Here is a 15,576-nt window from a genome sequence, read left to right on the forward strand (position 1 = left end):
AATAGGTCTTAAACAGTTCATTAGTTAATGATAGATAACAAGATAGGCATGGGTAGGCTCTGAAAGGAGCACCTGGCCCTTCTAGATGTTGCTATTTTCTAAGAGAAAATCCTTCAGTCTAGGGCAATAAATAGTGTGAAAATCAAATGCCAGGGAGCTTTAGGGATGGATTGTCACATCAAAAGATTTAAAACTTCTCATCTTAACTGGATTCCAGAGGAAATTTTAAAAATAGCTTTGATTTTAAAAGGTTGAAGAGAACAGCAAACAAGAAAGCAATGGCATCTTAGGAAGAAAGGCTAAGAAAAAGGAAGGGGGAGCTGAAAAAACAGTAATGCCTCTGTAAGATGTAGCAGTGATGTGGCTCAGCAGAAAGAGGACCTGCCATGTCAGTGGCATGCTGTCATGTCCTCTCTCTCTCTCTCTCTCTCTCTCTCTCTCTCTCTCTCTCTCTCTCTCTCTCTCTCTCTCTCTCTCTCTCTCACACACACACACACACACAATAATAATAATAGTAATAATAATAATAATTAATAAAAACCTTTAAGTTCCTTGGAAATACTATTTCCAGCCACTTGGCTAAATGTTTCACACACCACCCACAATCTTCTGGACTCCTTTCCTTATAAGACATTCAAAACAATGACATGTTACACAAATGAAAATGATTATGTTTTTATGTTAAACCTCATAAAAAAGAATTATAATCAGGTTGAAATTGTTTACTGGTACTATTTACTTCATCCTTGTTAAATGTTATTTAGGCAAAGAAATAAGATCTGCCATCAAAACTAAGATGAAGGCATAATACTGCCTACATTTCTCCAGTTTATAAGGCATGAATGCTATCAAGGTTCCTAAGGTCCACCTAGGTAAAGAAGAGGATGTACATGTTTCACATAGAGCAATGAAGGATAGTGTTCTGAAGAACAGTTTAGTGTGTTGACTTGAATGGTCAAGGGAGCCCTTGGAAAGAGATCTGAGGTGAAGTCACCGTGAACCATCGGCCCATCTCGGAACAGGTCCCTGCATGCTGCTGAAGTTTTAGCTTGACACCATTACCTGGTAGGTGGGAGATGTTTCAGCAAGTCTTCCATCAGCATCAGGAAATTAGACCTCAGGAAATGTAAAAAACCCTTCTCAGTACTTTGGCTCAGGGATACAGCTCCTCTTTTAAAAACAAGCACATTCCTTTGTATACTGCTATCAAGCAATGAGCTGCTGAAGTAGGAGTGCCCTCAGCATTGTTAATAGGAAATAAAGTTGATTTTTTTTTTGAGCCCTAATCAAATGACTTATGTTTCACACTTTTCAGTCAGTGCTTGTCCTTGAGTTCAAGGATGAGTTCAAACTAAAATTGGTATTCTAATTGATATTAGCTTAGTTTAACTTAAAGGCATGGTTTGGGAAAGGAAGCATATTACCATAGGAAATAACTACTAGAGAATCCCAAAGTATTAGAATCAGAAAAACTGTAAGACATGAAGATCTGATGGAACAGAGCAGCAACAGAAGCAGAAATAGAGTCATTTCTTGTACCATCATGATGCCCTTCACTATGAGGGTGAAAGAAATCAAGTGTATGTATGTGGATATGTGAACTTTTCAACATATAAAAGGGACATAGGAAGAGTAGGTAGTGCAAATACACTTAGCTCATTTTTAATGTCTTTATTAATGCTTTAACCTTGACACCAGTTCATTGATGAAATTTACCTAATGTATGGTATTTTCTTACCTCAGGCTCATTTTTCCAAGATTTGACCTTTAGAAAGACTATGTTATTAGGCTAGCAAGCCATAGCTTTGGAAAGCTCATCGAACGGACAAGAAAAGCATCATGTGAATTTTTTAGCTATCTAAATAGTCATATATTTTATTTTAATATCACCCACAAAATAATCTTAATAACTTCTTAAATCAACTTTATGAGTTTCTCTTCCATGCTGTTTCATAATTATGGAGATAAAATGTCTAATAAAAGGAAAATTGCTGAATTTATTTTTTTCTTGCAGTACTAATATGTTGGTTAAAATATTTTAAAAGATAGTGTTGCATTTTTCTTGTGTTTTACAGATCATTTTATGTGGCAGTGCCTGCAGTTATAATTGGATGTAGTTTTATGCCTCAGACTAAGAATCACTCATTCATAAATATGTTATTATAAAAACATGCCATATTAGATTATTAGTGTGATGTAATTTTTCTTTAATTTAGGTTGTTTTCCAGTCTCAGTATTATCACTGAGCTTACTCACCCAGCAAATATGAGATTCATGCAGTTCAGAGCCAAGGACTGTTACTCTCTTGCACTTTCAAAACTGGAAAAGGTAAGACTAAAATTAAGAAAGCTTGTCCATTTGGGTTCAAACAATGGAAGATATATACCTTAAAAGAATAATAGGCTTTTGTAATTTCTGGCTTCAGTCATACCATTAGCACAACCTGAGACAAAGCCAGGTTTGCCCCTGATCTAGGCAAGGGAGACTACCACTTCAACAGAACTGTGGTGGGACACCAGAGTATGAGCACTAAGAACTGAAAATTGGATTTAATGAGAGTGTTTCAAAGAAGTTGCCTAATTAGGACTATGTCATTAGGATGCTAAACAGATTGATGCTTTTACAGTCATGTTCTGTAGACGTTAAGTTTGGTTTCCATTCTCAGGGCTAAGATGAGTGTGGTCCATGGATTCTCGACTCTTGGGTGACGGTAGACTTGTAGGCAACTTCTCAGAGGGGTGGCTTTATGACTCAGTAATGCACATCAGATTGTAGTTGCCTACTCAGGAGATTCACTAATACTTAATCAGAAGATGCTTCACAATTCTGCAAATGTCAAGAGCAAAGATCAATGTTTCAGCTCACATGTGATTAGCCCACTCAAGTGCAGACATAATGCACAATGGTCAAGCTAAGAGAAGCTGCCTGAGTTTTGCTGATCACCAAACTTGGTAATGCAATATATCAACGACAGTTTACTTATGTGTTGTTTATGGCAAGTAGAAGGTGAACAGAGTCAGAATATCTGGCCTCAATGATGGTTTTCCCTGCTATGACAGACACTGACTGAACTTTTGAAAGATATGTGGTCCTGAAGTGCTTTTGGTAATCTCTATGTATTTGAATCTCCAGAGCTAACACATATGCTATGTTAGTCTACTCCTCTTACTATTACTATTCTTTAAGTTGAGGAAATCATTGGTATTCTCTACTTACTGATATGGAATATGAGATTGACAAGTTTTAAATAAGTCTTTCATGATTATACAGCTCTCAAATCAATGATATATGGGAAACACAGAGCCATGAGTGTTCAGAGCAAACAACTTCCCGGATGCCACACCACTTTTAAGACTTTAAAGGTCTTTTACTGGGGGTCAAATTGGCCCAGCTTCCATAAACAAATCCAGTAACTAGGAATCTGCGTGGAACTGGTTGTGACCTGTACTTTTAGCATTGTCCTGACAAGTGAGGAGGGATGACACAGTAGTGAAGAGCCTAGGTTCTGTGGTCAGAAGCCAACTCTCCACACATCTCAGTAATGGAACCTGGATTATGTCCTTGTTTCTAGCCTTGAAACCTTATCTGGAAAATGATGCTAAGAAGTAAATAATGTCATGTAAAGATTATGGTTCATAATAAGGTTAAACAGCCTAATATTTAATTTAATAACTATTTGAGTGATACAAAAAAAGATGCCGGGTGGTGGTGGCGCACGCCTTTTATCCCAGCACTCGGGAGGCAGAGGCAGGCGGATCTCTGTGAGTTCAAGGCCAGCCTGGGCTACCAAGTGAGTTCCAAGAAAGGCGCAAAGCTACACAAGAAACCCTGTCTCGAAAAACCAAAAAAAAAAAAAAAAAAAAAAGATAAGTTGTGTTTGCTTATATTGTCACAAACCATGATCCCAATCTCTATCATAAATTATTTGCAAAAACATTTGATGAAGAAATGTCATAATTGTGAATGATATTTTCAGCATTTATGCATGGCTAAACCTGTGTAATTGTATGTTTCTTGAACTAAGTATAAAAAAGATGAAAACAAATAGAGATTTTTAATCATTTTTAAGCATTTAATTAAAAATGAAACCTATTTACATCTTATAAATCCTTTCTAATATTATGGGAAACTTTATTTGGATATCCATAGCAAAAGCAAGTATGTTGTATTACATAATGCACTAAGATTATAAATGATATATCAGTTATTTATATGTAACATTTTAATAAACAATAACATACATTTTTAGTGTATATCAACCAATTTTCTACCTCTTTTCATAGATAGGGAAAAACTAAAATTTGTATATCTTTGCAACAAACAAGAAATTATATTACTGAACAAGGGCCCTCTGCTGGACACCCATAAAAATCCATTCTGTGGAATCCCATTTGGTTAAAAGGAAGATTTCCTATGAGATTGTCCAGGAAAGGGGTCAAGAGTAGAAAATTTGTTAGGATGTTGAAGTTAGAGAAAGTGGAAAAGCTGCTTGTTGATTGGATGACAGAAAGTTGGAGTTGGGATTTTTGCAGAGGCATGGAAGATTTTTCTGGTGAAGTAGCGCTTTCTACATATTAAATATTGATCTTGTGGATCATATAGGAAGGAGAAAGTGGAGTCCTTTCTTGGGGTTCTTTGTCTTATTATAACAATCTTAAAATGAACTCCAATAAAGCCCAATGACAATAAATAATGTTTAATAATAAACTGTATTCAGGCCGTCAAGGTATAAATGAAGGAAATATTGCAATGCCTGTTTAAGATTTGTCCTGGCATCTCCGTGTCTCAATGATCTGAATCTATAAAGAAACCTATTGAATGAGTCTTTTTTAAATTTAAATGTTTATCTTATTATACTAGTAGCAGATGTGTGTGTGTGTGTATGTGTGTGTGTGTGTGTGTGTGTGTGTGTGTGTGTGTGTGTGTACATATAGGCATATGTGTTATCTATGAGCCTCACTGAAGGCAGCATGGTCAGTTCTCTCCTTCCTCTGTTGCTTCCTGGGGTCTGACTGAAGCTGCCAGGCTTCTGTAGCAAGCACTTTATCCACTAAGCCATTATGCTGACCTTAGACTAAGAGTATTATCGAGTACTCTCAGAAGGATTCACCTCGGTGGATTCTATGATATTCCTTAAACGAAAAGTGCAAGAGAAAGCCAGTGAGATTTTCCTGGTTCCGATGCTTTAGCAAACACAAAGGTGACAATGTGAGTTCTGAGCTGATCATCACAGCAATAGCTTCAGGTTCAAAATAGAAACGGAGCTGAACGCAGAGAAGCATCACTGGTCCATAGCAAGTTTCAAAGTGTGATTTTGAGGATTTGTCTCAAAAATATCTTGATGATCCTTGGTTATGTCCTGCAGTTGCTAAGTCTTGTCTGTTCCCCTGCAGTCTCAAAGTGGTAGATTGGTTGTGATGGGGTTGGTGTGATGATCTTCATAGCAGAGCTTCCACAGGTGTTATCATTCTAGTTAACTATCCTGTCCATCATATATCATTCCATCTGAGGTTTTGGCATTATTGTCCCTTCACTAAGTAATGGTAATGTAAAATGAACAGTGTGGTTTATTAAAATATGTTTTTGATCTTTGCCCTGTCATCTGGCTTTAGGTTTTAAAATAATGTAGACTTTTTTTTTATATGAGGAGGTATGTTTTATTATTCATATCTGTTACTCCTGCCAGATTTAGACTCATGGAAGAGCTTCAGGTTGGGGCTGGTCTCCAGGAAAAATTAATCATATGATTAGAAGGTTGTGACTTTGGTCCTCTAAGCCCTTCCCACATGCAAGAGGCAGAGGGGTTAAAGACTACAATATCAATCACTTGGCCAATTATTTAATTCATTGTACTTGTGCAAAGAAGTCCTGGTATAAGTTCTGAGAAGGCCCTGTGATCAGAGTCCCACCCAGACCTGGACATCCCCTGTCGCCTGTTTCTTGGCATCCTTTTTAGGTGAAATAGCATTTCAGTAGGTGCTTTCATGTGGTCTGTGAGGGGCTCCCAGTATTATCAGACTGGAGAAATTGTGAGAAGTCCTGAGTTCTATCTGGACCGGCAGAAAAGCCTTTGGCTTGAAGTCACCTGGGACATGCAGCTTATGCGATGAAGTGGGAAGCCATGTGAGATAGGAGCCCTATAACTTGTGAGTTCTCTGCAGTAAGTGCAGCAACTTAACAAGAGACAGGTACTGTATCCATTTAACAGCGGGGAACTGATACCATAATGGAAACGGCTACACGCAACATTGGTAGTCATTGGACAGCTAAAAAAGGGGGCTTACTAATAACTAGAGATGAATTGTGTAGAAGCATTAAGGGGATAAAAAAAGTTAAAGTTTTGTTTAGCATATGTTCATTTTGTGAAATCAACGAGGAATAATTTTGTGCATCATCTTAGCTCAAACTTGAATTAAATTAAATTAAACTTAAATTAGATTGAATTAAAGGGAATGAATATTTATTGGGCAATCACTGCATGTGCACAAAATGCATTGGCAAACATTGGCAGTTTTAAAATTGAACAAAAACTTGGAAATTATTATTTGATGGGTAACACAGATATATAAAAATGCATAAGAAAATATTGTCCAACATTTTATTTTCTGTACAGACAACTAACTTGAATTTTTGAATTATTCATAAAAAATCAGACACTATAATTGCTAAATTGAATTGTGGTACTAAATGCCAGTACTGGGTTTGATCCATTAGTATAGATTCATATATGTTTTTATGAATACTATTTATTCTTTCCTTATATATTTTTTTCAAATTAATTTGAGAAAATTCAGTTTTTTATTTCTTTACAAAAGGTGATAAATATAATTTATATGAATAACAACTTTAATATGTGAATTAAGTTTTAAAATCATAGGTTTAAGATCTTCACATTGGGCCACTAACTAGGCCGTGAGCAGCCCTAGAGGTTCATTGCAATGGCCATAGTGTAGATACTTACTGTGGAACATTCCACAGAGTTGCCCTGTATTATTTTTGAAGATGAATGCATATGTCCATATACTAAAACTGCTAATATTGAGGTTTCAAATGCAGTAAAATGACGAATTGATGTGACACTTGGTTGATTCACAGTATTGATACTTAAAATACATATTAAATAAGTACATGTAATGCTACTTTAAGGAGTGTTAGTTATCTATTAACATAGAGATGAATAGGTATATAATAGAAAGAAAGGGAAAAAAGGAGAAAGGTAGATAGATAGGGTTATAAAACACAAAGAAAATTCCTGTGAGTCATGGAAAACTTCAACCTAGGGTAACAAATATCTTTGAAATATGTTGATTTGAATATATATATGAGATAATATATATATATATATATATATTAAACAAGGTATTTTTAAAAAAAAATAATTTCCTTCTATTTCTGCTCTAGGTTATTAACACTTTCATTTCTTTCATTATTTTATTCTCTTACTAGTTTGCAATGCACAAACTAATTTTTCATCTAGAAATAGAAGACATTCAGTTCTATGCTATAGGAGGCAGCATAGTAAGATAGAAACACTTCATATTAAGACTCAAATAGAAAAAAGAAAAAGAGACTTACAAACTCTGGAAGTGGGTAATGGAGAAATATCTAAGCAGTTAAGAGCGCTTGCTGCTCTTGCAAAATATCTGTGTTCAATTTCTAGTGCTAGCATTGTGACTTGCACTTGTCTGTAACTCCAATTTCAGAAGATCTGATACCATCTTCTGGTCTCTGTAGACTCCAGGCACACATGTAGTGCACATACATACATATAACAACAATTCATATACATATCTCAAAAATATGTATAAAATAAAAACAATACTTTCGAACCAAGACAGCAACAGATAAATACATTGAAAAAATGAACACACCTATGCATCCTGAATAATTTTTCTCCATATCTTACAGGCAGAAGTTACCTGAAACCTTCTGTGTTAATATGTCATATTTAGCCAAAGCTAACCACATTTGTGTTCAGTAAATGTTTCAGATAATAAGTTTACCACTTTCAGTTAATAAATTTCTCTATTACATGTAAACGTATTTCATTTTGCAATTATTAAATTTCTTTCTAAATCATTTTAACTCATGTAATGAGAACCTAGAAATGGTAGTCCTTGTGTGATCACTCATTTTATGATATATTCACTTTCAGAATCAAATTATCAGATTCATTGAATATTGACATTTCAAACCTTTTTCATTCTTTTTGTAAAATTGTTAGTTATCTAGCACCTTTAATTGCTCATGTTTGTAATAATTACATTCAAATTTTTCTTATGAACTTTTTACAAACAAATTTTCTTAAATTTTATCCATGCATTTCTCACTCATATTAAATCATGAAATTGGACACAGGCAAGATTACATTTAAAGAATCAGACAGGCAATGTTATACTCATCTACAATTATAGCCTTGGCTTTAATAATTTAATGTAGTCTCAGTGGGACTTCTCTGTATTTTATGCGCATGTATTAGTTCCTTCCAACCTGTAACTTCTAGCCACGTGGGCTTTTGTTTCTTCAGATAGGTGTAGATAAAATATATATTGATGGATTTTGTCAATTAATTTTACTTTTTACATACAGTGAAATAGCACCAATAAAGAATAGTTTACTGAATGCATCTCCCTTCTGTCTAGGTAACAAAAGTGATCGTATTATATATTCTCATCAGGATTGGGTCAGTTGTTCAAGACTTTGCTTGCTGATGTGTTTATAGCCAGTAGGCCAAAAAAGACTGCTGCAGAGTTTTTGATTCATTTTTACCTTTAAAAGAGTGGAGAGCACAAAGGTAGCAAATGATAAATACTGAACTACTCACACTGAACAGAACAGCCTCCCTATGAAGGGCTTTCGGCTTTAGGGAGCATCAGTGGTATTGTGGACAACATGGAGAGCTCAAGGGAGGCTGTGGAGATCAATGTGTAAGAGAAGAGTATTTCCCCATGGTGTGCTGGAACTCAGACACAAGAAATGAGTTTTCAGGGTTTAACCAGATAACTACTCGACTCCTCAGGAGCTCTGACTGAGAAGTCCTCTTCAGACACCCTGGGCAGACGGTGGAAGCAGGCACCGGCTGCCCAAACTCTGGCTTTGGGATTTTCTATGTAGAAGAAAAGGAGCTGGAACATGTCAAAGGACATGGAGAAAGTGACTCGATCAGATTTTGTACAGTTGATATTATAATTCTGTACTTATCAAAAGAGAGCACTTTGGAGTAAATGAAAAGTAATAGAGTCATTTCAATTATTCAGACAAGAGGTAATGAAGTCCTGGCAGGGTAATTGTGATGATTAAAACAGAGAATTCTGAGCAAGATGACTTTAGTGAAGTAGATGAGGTATTCATTTAATGTTTTTCAGTATTTTAGTATGTATTGTATGGATGGTACTATGTGAATGACTATATATATATGTATATATATATATATATACATATATGTGTGTGTGTGTTTCAATATGTATATTTGTATTTACACACACACACACACACACATATATATATATGTATACTTGAATTATGGACATTGATGTACATACACATGTACATGAATGAGTGGAGATCAGAGGACAAACTGTAGTCAGTTCTCTTCCTACACTACTGAGATCTCGGGGATTGGACTTGGGTTGTCAGGCTTCATGACAGAAGCTTTTATTTGCTGAACTGTTTCTCCAACCAAAGAAGCACACTGTTAAAACAAAAAAGATGGGACTTGTATGGAGACAGAGTTTAGCCACAGATTTATCTTGAACTTCATAAAACGGTGACTGAAAGGAGACAGATTAAAGAAATGAATGAGGAAAGAGTTATCAAGAATGAGATAGTGATGTCAATGATCAGACAAAGTAGAGTTTGAATTTTTGGGGGCAAGCACTTTAAGAGAAGTTGCATAGGTTCATGTTAATAAAAGCTACTAGAGTTACGGACTCAGTTGTAGGGTGTCTAGAGCAGAAATGAAAGCATGTCAAAGAATTGTTTTTAAGAGAGGAGACAGAAGCCAATAATTTGTTCCAATGAATCTTCATTTGCTTTTCCTCCCACACCATTCTATTACATCCAAGAATTTGTCATCTCATTCCATATGGTACTGGGTGGCCACCGAGCAAACAAAGTATCTGCCAGAATTAAATTGCTTGTTCCAAGAAAGGCATATGTACATGATCTCAAATCTAATAGTAAGACATGTGTGAGCAATTGCATTAAATCACCTTAAATTTTTAAGCAATGACTTAAGTATCACATAAGCCTTTTAAGTGCTTTAGATAAATGATTATCAAGAAAATAGAAGGTCATCAATGATGCTTCATTGGAATACAGAATCCTGTTAGGAAGGAAAACTTTTCCTGTTTAGTGTGGGGTGGAACAGAAGGCCTTGTGCTGGATAGGCAAGTATTCTACTTCTGAGTTAAGTCCCCATTTCAGAGATATTAGTGCATTTTTGGCTTCCTTGTTTTAATGAAAATAGAATTAGATTACTTCCCCCTTTGCTTTCCTCCCTCCAACCCCTTCCATGATCCCCTTCCATGTTCCTCTCAATGCCCCCTCCCATTCTGAAATTGACAGTCCTTTTTTTCTTTCTTATTATTGATATATATATATATGTATATATATACATATATATGCACAAATATGTAAATGTACAAATACATAAATACAACCTGATGAGTCCATTTTTATTATTTGTATTTTTATGGTTTTACAACTGACCACTCTGTATTGGATTCCAACAAAAAAAAAGTCTAATTCTCCTCAACAATGATTAATTAACTTAGCTCTTTTTTTTCTTTTCTTTTTTTCTTTTTCTTTCTTTTTTTTTTTTTTTTTTTTTTTTTTTTTTTTTGAGACAGGGTTTCTCTGTGTAGTTTTGGTGCCTGTCCTGGATCTTGCTCTGTAGACCAGGCTGGCCTCGAACTCAGAGATCTGCCTGGCTCTGCCTCCCAAGTGCTGGAATTAAAGGCGTGCTCCACCACCGCCTGGCTGTTAATTTAGCCCTTTGTCTAGGAGTGGGATGTCCCCCCTCTAGCATTAGCATGCCCATCGATATTAACATTGTTCTGGTCTGGGTTATGCAGCCATTTCTAAGAGGGACAGTTTCACAGCAGACTTCCCGGTATTCTGTCTTACAGTCTTTCTTCCAACTCTTCTATGATGTTCCCAGAGCCAGAGACATGGGAATTGTGACATGAATATACCCGACGGGGTTGGGATCACTAGGATCCACTGATCTCTGCATTGGGGTTTTCTGTGATGGTCCCCATTTGCAGTAGAGGGGTGGTGTAATATCAGTCAAGGGTGGCTCTCAGAGAAGGCAGGTTTGAAGGACACAGATCTGGGGCTAAGCCAGGGAAAGATGGCTCATGTACCATAGTTAAGCTTTTTAAGAGGATTACAATGTATATCTGTGCTACAAGCAATTGGAGAAATAGCTAGTATGTTTTATAAAATACAAAACAAGCAAAACTAAAAAAAATGGAACATTGCAAAATAGAAATTAACAGTAAACTCATTCATAACTTCAGAACTCCATTAAGTAACTCTAGTGAGAGAAGAAAGACATTGAATATCCCTCATTTTTTCTTTTAATTTCTTGTTTGTAGATTATGAAGGTTAAAAGTGTTAATATCTCTAGTAAAATTTTGATGTAAGAAATGTAGAACAATTCATTTGCTCAAATAATTTCCTTGCCCATATGCATGCAGGCCACATGCTGTTTCTAACATGATTGTAAGGAGCAGGAAGCAAATGCATGGTGTGTACTGTCATGGAACACGGAGACTAGTGGAGACATATATAATCAATAAACAACAACAACAAAAAAGAAGTAAGGAATCACATATTTCAGGTGTGTAATGGAAGTACTGGAAGGTCATTTTCAAGTGTAACTAGGGAAAGCCTGCATAAAGGTGACAGAAAGTCCTCAGTGGGGAAGCAATACAACAACCAGACCAGTGCAGTAAAATCATGGGAAGTAACCTTACAGAAGAAAGATATGAAGTCTTTAAGGCTAAGTACAATTTAACATGTTAAAAGAACTAATGATGACAGAATATAATATTTTCTAAGTGGTTACTATATATAAAATATCTTTAGATATTTTCTTTATTGCAATCACAATGAGATAATAATGCCGATACAATCTCATTTCACCTGTAATGAATCATGAGCAGGGACATCAAGTGCTGATGAGTAAATATAATTAATCTTACCAATAAAAAATAGGAGTCAGATAGTGGGTAAACCTGAAATATCAGAGAAGCAGAGGAGCAGCCTGTAGATGTAACCAATCGTCTTATTAAAATAAGAAACACAGAGCCAATGTAAAAGAGAAAGCCGAGAGGTCAGAGCTCAGAGATAAAATCTTACCTCCTGCAGTGCTCCTAACTTCCCTGAGAGAGAGCTACTTCCTGTTTGTCTGTGTTTAAATAGTCTTTCTGTTCTGCCTTCTCATTTGTTCTAAACCCAACCACATGACTGCCTCATCACTGCCTGTAAGTACCGCCCTCCAGGTCTTAAAGGCGTATGTCTCCAATACTGGCTGTATCCCTGAACACACAGAAATCTACCTAGCTCTTCTAACCATCACGCTCTTGCTATGGCTCTAATAGCTCTGACCCCAGGGCAACTTTATTTATTAACATAAAATTAAAATCGCATTTCAGTACAAATAAAATATCACCATATTTCCCCTTTTCTATTTTAATAAAAGAAAAAAGGCAAAAGGTTATAACTAACAAAAGGAAAACTATATACAAAAGTACAATAACTATATACAATATATACAAGTAACAAATACCTAAACGATGTCTAGTCTATTTGTATTTGACAAATCAGAGAAAATAATTCCCTCATCTATCCTATTTTAGTAAGTCCAAAATGTATCTAATTCACTTTCTATCCTAATTAATCTTCAACTATAACTAACTAATCTTCAACTCCCTCAGAGACCCAAGAAGGGAATAATATTAGCTAGCAAAAATAAAAACAGGAAGTGCACAAAAGCAACTTCCAAAAATTTTGTGAGTTGACAGAAACAGCCAGCTGCCTGGACAGTCACCTGAGGTTTCCCTGCAGTGTTGGGGCATCATCTTCAGCCTATAGGCTTATCGTATCTGACAGACTCATTTGTGAAGTAGGTTGTACACAAGGTCAACAGTTCAACCTCACATTGGGTGAGAGCAGTCCATGTACCAGAAACACCTGAATTCCACTAGTGTCATGTCATGATTCAGGATTTTAAACTCTGGAAATTGTTGATGGTTTTTAAATTCAGCTGTCCATTCTTCTTGGCTGTGTATATATGGCTTCATCTCAGCATCCCCTTCTTCTCCACATCCCTCTATTAAATGCCAGTCTACTATTGAGAGGCATGGTGAGCTTTCAGTTGCTGTTCCATTGCACACCAGAAGCCATCGGCCCACTGCCTGTTCAGCTGCCTTCTAAGAAAAGGGCACTGTACCTTTTCCGGATTGTGAAGGCCACTTCAGGGATGGGGCCATATTGTCCTGGCCTCAGAAGATGCCTTCTGATAAAGCCATAACCACACTTGTTTTGGCAGGAATCGGTAGTCCTTTGTTTCGTGTTCTGTCTGTCCATTTTGTCCTGTTGATACGAGGATACTTTGTTGTCCAGTGGCTAACTTTTGCCACAATGAAAATTAACACCATATGCAGTTTCTTCAATGCCCATATTTTCTCTGAAGTAGATTGGTACTGCCAGGAGCTGACATGTCTCAAAAAAGAAAAATTTCTAAGTTATTAAAACATTTTAAATGCCATATTCAGTAGATCTCTGAAGGGTTTGAAGATGACCTGTCTAAAATATATCTGCTCAATTTTTAAAACATATCTAATATGACTACAATTTCTATTGTAATGTCTATAACTACTAACTTTCATTTCTTTATATCCTAATAGTTGGTAATAATGTAAAGTATTTAAAACTAGTAATTATCTTTTTCTTTTCTTTTCTTTCTTTCTTTTTTTTTTAAACAAGAACCTTAAATCTAATCTCCTTTGCTTAGCCTTTTTCCTAACCCTTGACAACAACTTGTAACCAACCCCCCTAAACAATTAAAATTATCCCAGACCAAAAACCCATTAAAAAGAACCAAAAAACCACCTGCCCCACACCACTTCTTTGGCAATGTGGGTATCATATTCTTAAAATTGCTTCCTGCTGGGTATGGGCGAAGTTTTCTTTATCCTGAAAGAAAAATTTTAGGTTAATTGTCAAATTCTAGGAAAGGTAACTATATCCTTCATTATTATCCAGTCTGTGTATAAAGCCAAAGTTCAGGGTTTATCTCAAGTCCTTATTCAAGTAGTCTGTGAGACTGGATCATCTCAGCTAGTCATCTCAAAATTGCTCTGAGCACCTTGTAGTTCAAAGCTGATCTGTAGATGATGTTTGTCAGCTTAGTTATATTATTATTGTCCACGTGGAATTGTTGTTGTTGTTGTTGTTGTGGGGCCCCATCTTCTTTCCGGAGACTTCAGTTGATGTTAGGCCTGGCCGTGATTTCCTGCAGAAAACTGATAAGAGACTCGAACACAAAGACATATATATGCAGCTAATTGAAGCCTTTTTTCTAGAATTAGTTAGTAATCTATATGACCATTCATATCTTAACAAAGTTTAAAATGTATATATATATTAATCTTGTAAATTTTGATATAAAATTTATACTTTAAGAAAAGTTTAAAGAATCAGAATAGAATCAAAGAGTTGAGATTAGTAATAGAATAGTCCCTTAATTAATTTGGCTTTTGTCCTGTCCCATAGCAGAAAATGGCTCTTTTATTCTGGCATGATACAGGGAGTTTGTATTTTCCTTTTAACAACATGCTTGAGTTTAAAGAAGGAGAGAGCCATTCTCCAACTCCAAAGTCAGCTTTAAATTTTAATTGAACTGGGACTATTAGAAGACCAATAGTGTTAAATCTTTAGAGAAAAGCAGAAACAAACATTTAAGAAGACATAAAATTTTTTTAGATAATATATACCCATACGCCGTTTCACTCTGTTTCCTGGGATAGATGATTTGTCCCTTTTCTTCAGTTGTCTCATTTGTCTTGTGTTCTTCAGATTCCTTAACCTTCATCCTCCTAAAAGACAAAAACAAAAACCTTTCCCCAAGACTAATTTTGGGGATGTTCCTTTTTGGCAAGTTATTATCTGATTAAATGAAAAGACATGTGTTACTGGTACAAGTTAGTTTAAATTGGATGTTCATGCTGGTTGATGAACTATCACCTCCTCTAATTAAGAGGTTTCTCTTGTTCAAATCGAACCTTTATCAATTTTGATGGTACCCACAGCTTATCTTCTCCTGTAGAAACAAAAGCAAAACCTCGTCCCCAACGTAATACATACCCTGTTTCCATTCTGAGGTCAGCACATCCTTAAAGTATATAGGCTGATTTAATTCTGTAGTTTTTTTGTATTACCCAATGTCTCTCTGCAGCTGTTGTTCCTTTCTCATTGGCATTCAGAAAATTCAAAGTTAATAGAGCATTATGCAGTCTACTTCTGGGGATTTTTGTTACTCCTTTCTGTTTATTTAGCATATCCTTT

General features: G+C 35.8%; 1 protein-coding gene across 2 annotated transcripts in view; it reads left to right on the forward strand.

The window, feature by feature from the left end:
• The window catches only part of Kcnt2 (potassium sodium-activated channel subfamily T member 2), a 354,847-nt gene that overhangs the window by 286,927 nt on the left and 52,344 nt on the right, over positions 1–15,576 (forward strand). For both annotated transcript variants that reach the window (XM_006994959.4, XM_042258262.2), the window contains one exon: positions 2,217–2,328. In XM_006994959.4, the coding sequence (XP_006995021.1) occupies positions 2,217–2,328 (112 nt within the window). The remainder of the gene's footprint in view (positions 1–2,216; positions 2,329–15,576) is intronic.

This window comes from Peromyscus maniculatus, chromosome 11 (assembly GCF_049852395.1).
Source record: "Peromyscus maniculatus bairdii isolate BWxNUB_F1_BW_parent chromosome 11, HU_Pman_BW_mat_3.1, whole genome shotgun sequence".
In the NCBI taxonomy this organism is placed as follows: domain Eukaryota; kingdom Metazoa; phylum Chordata; class Mammalia; order Rodentia; family Cricetidae; genus Peromyscus; species Peromyscus maniculatus.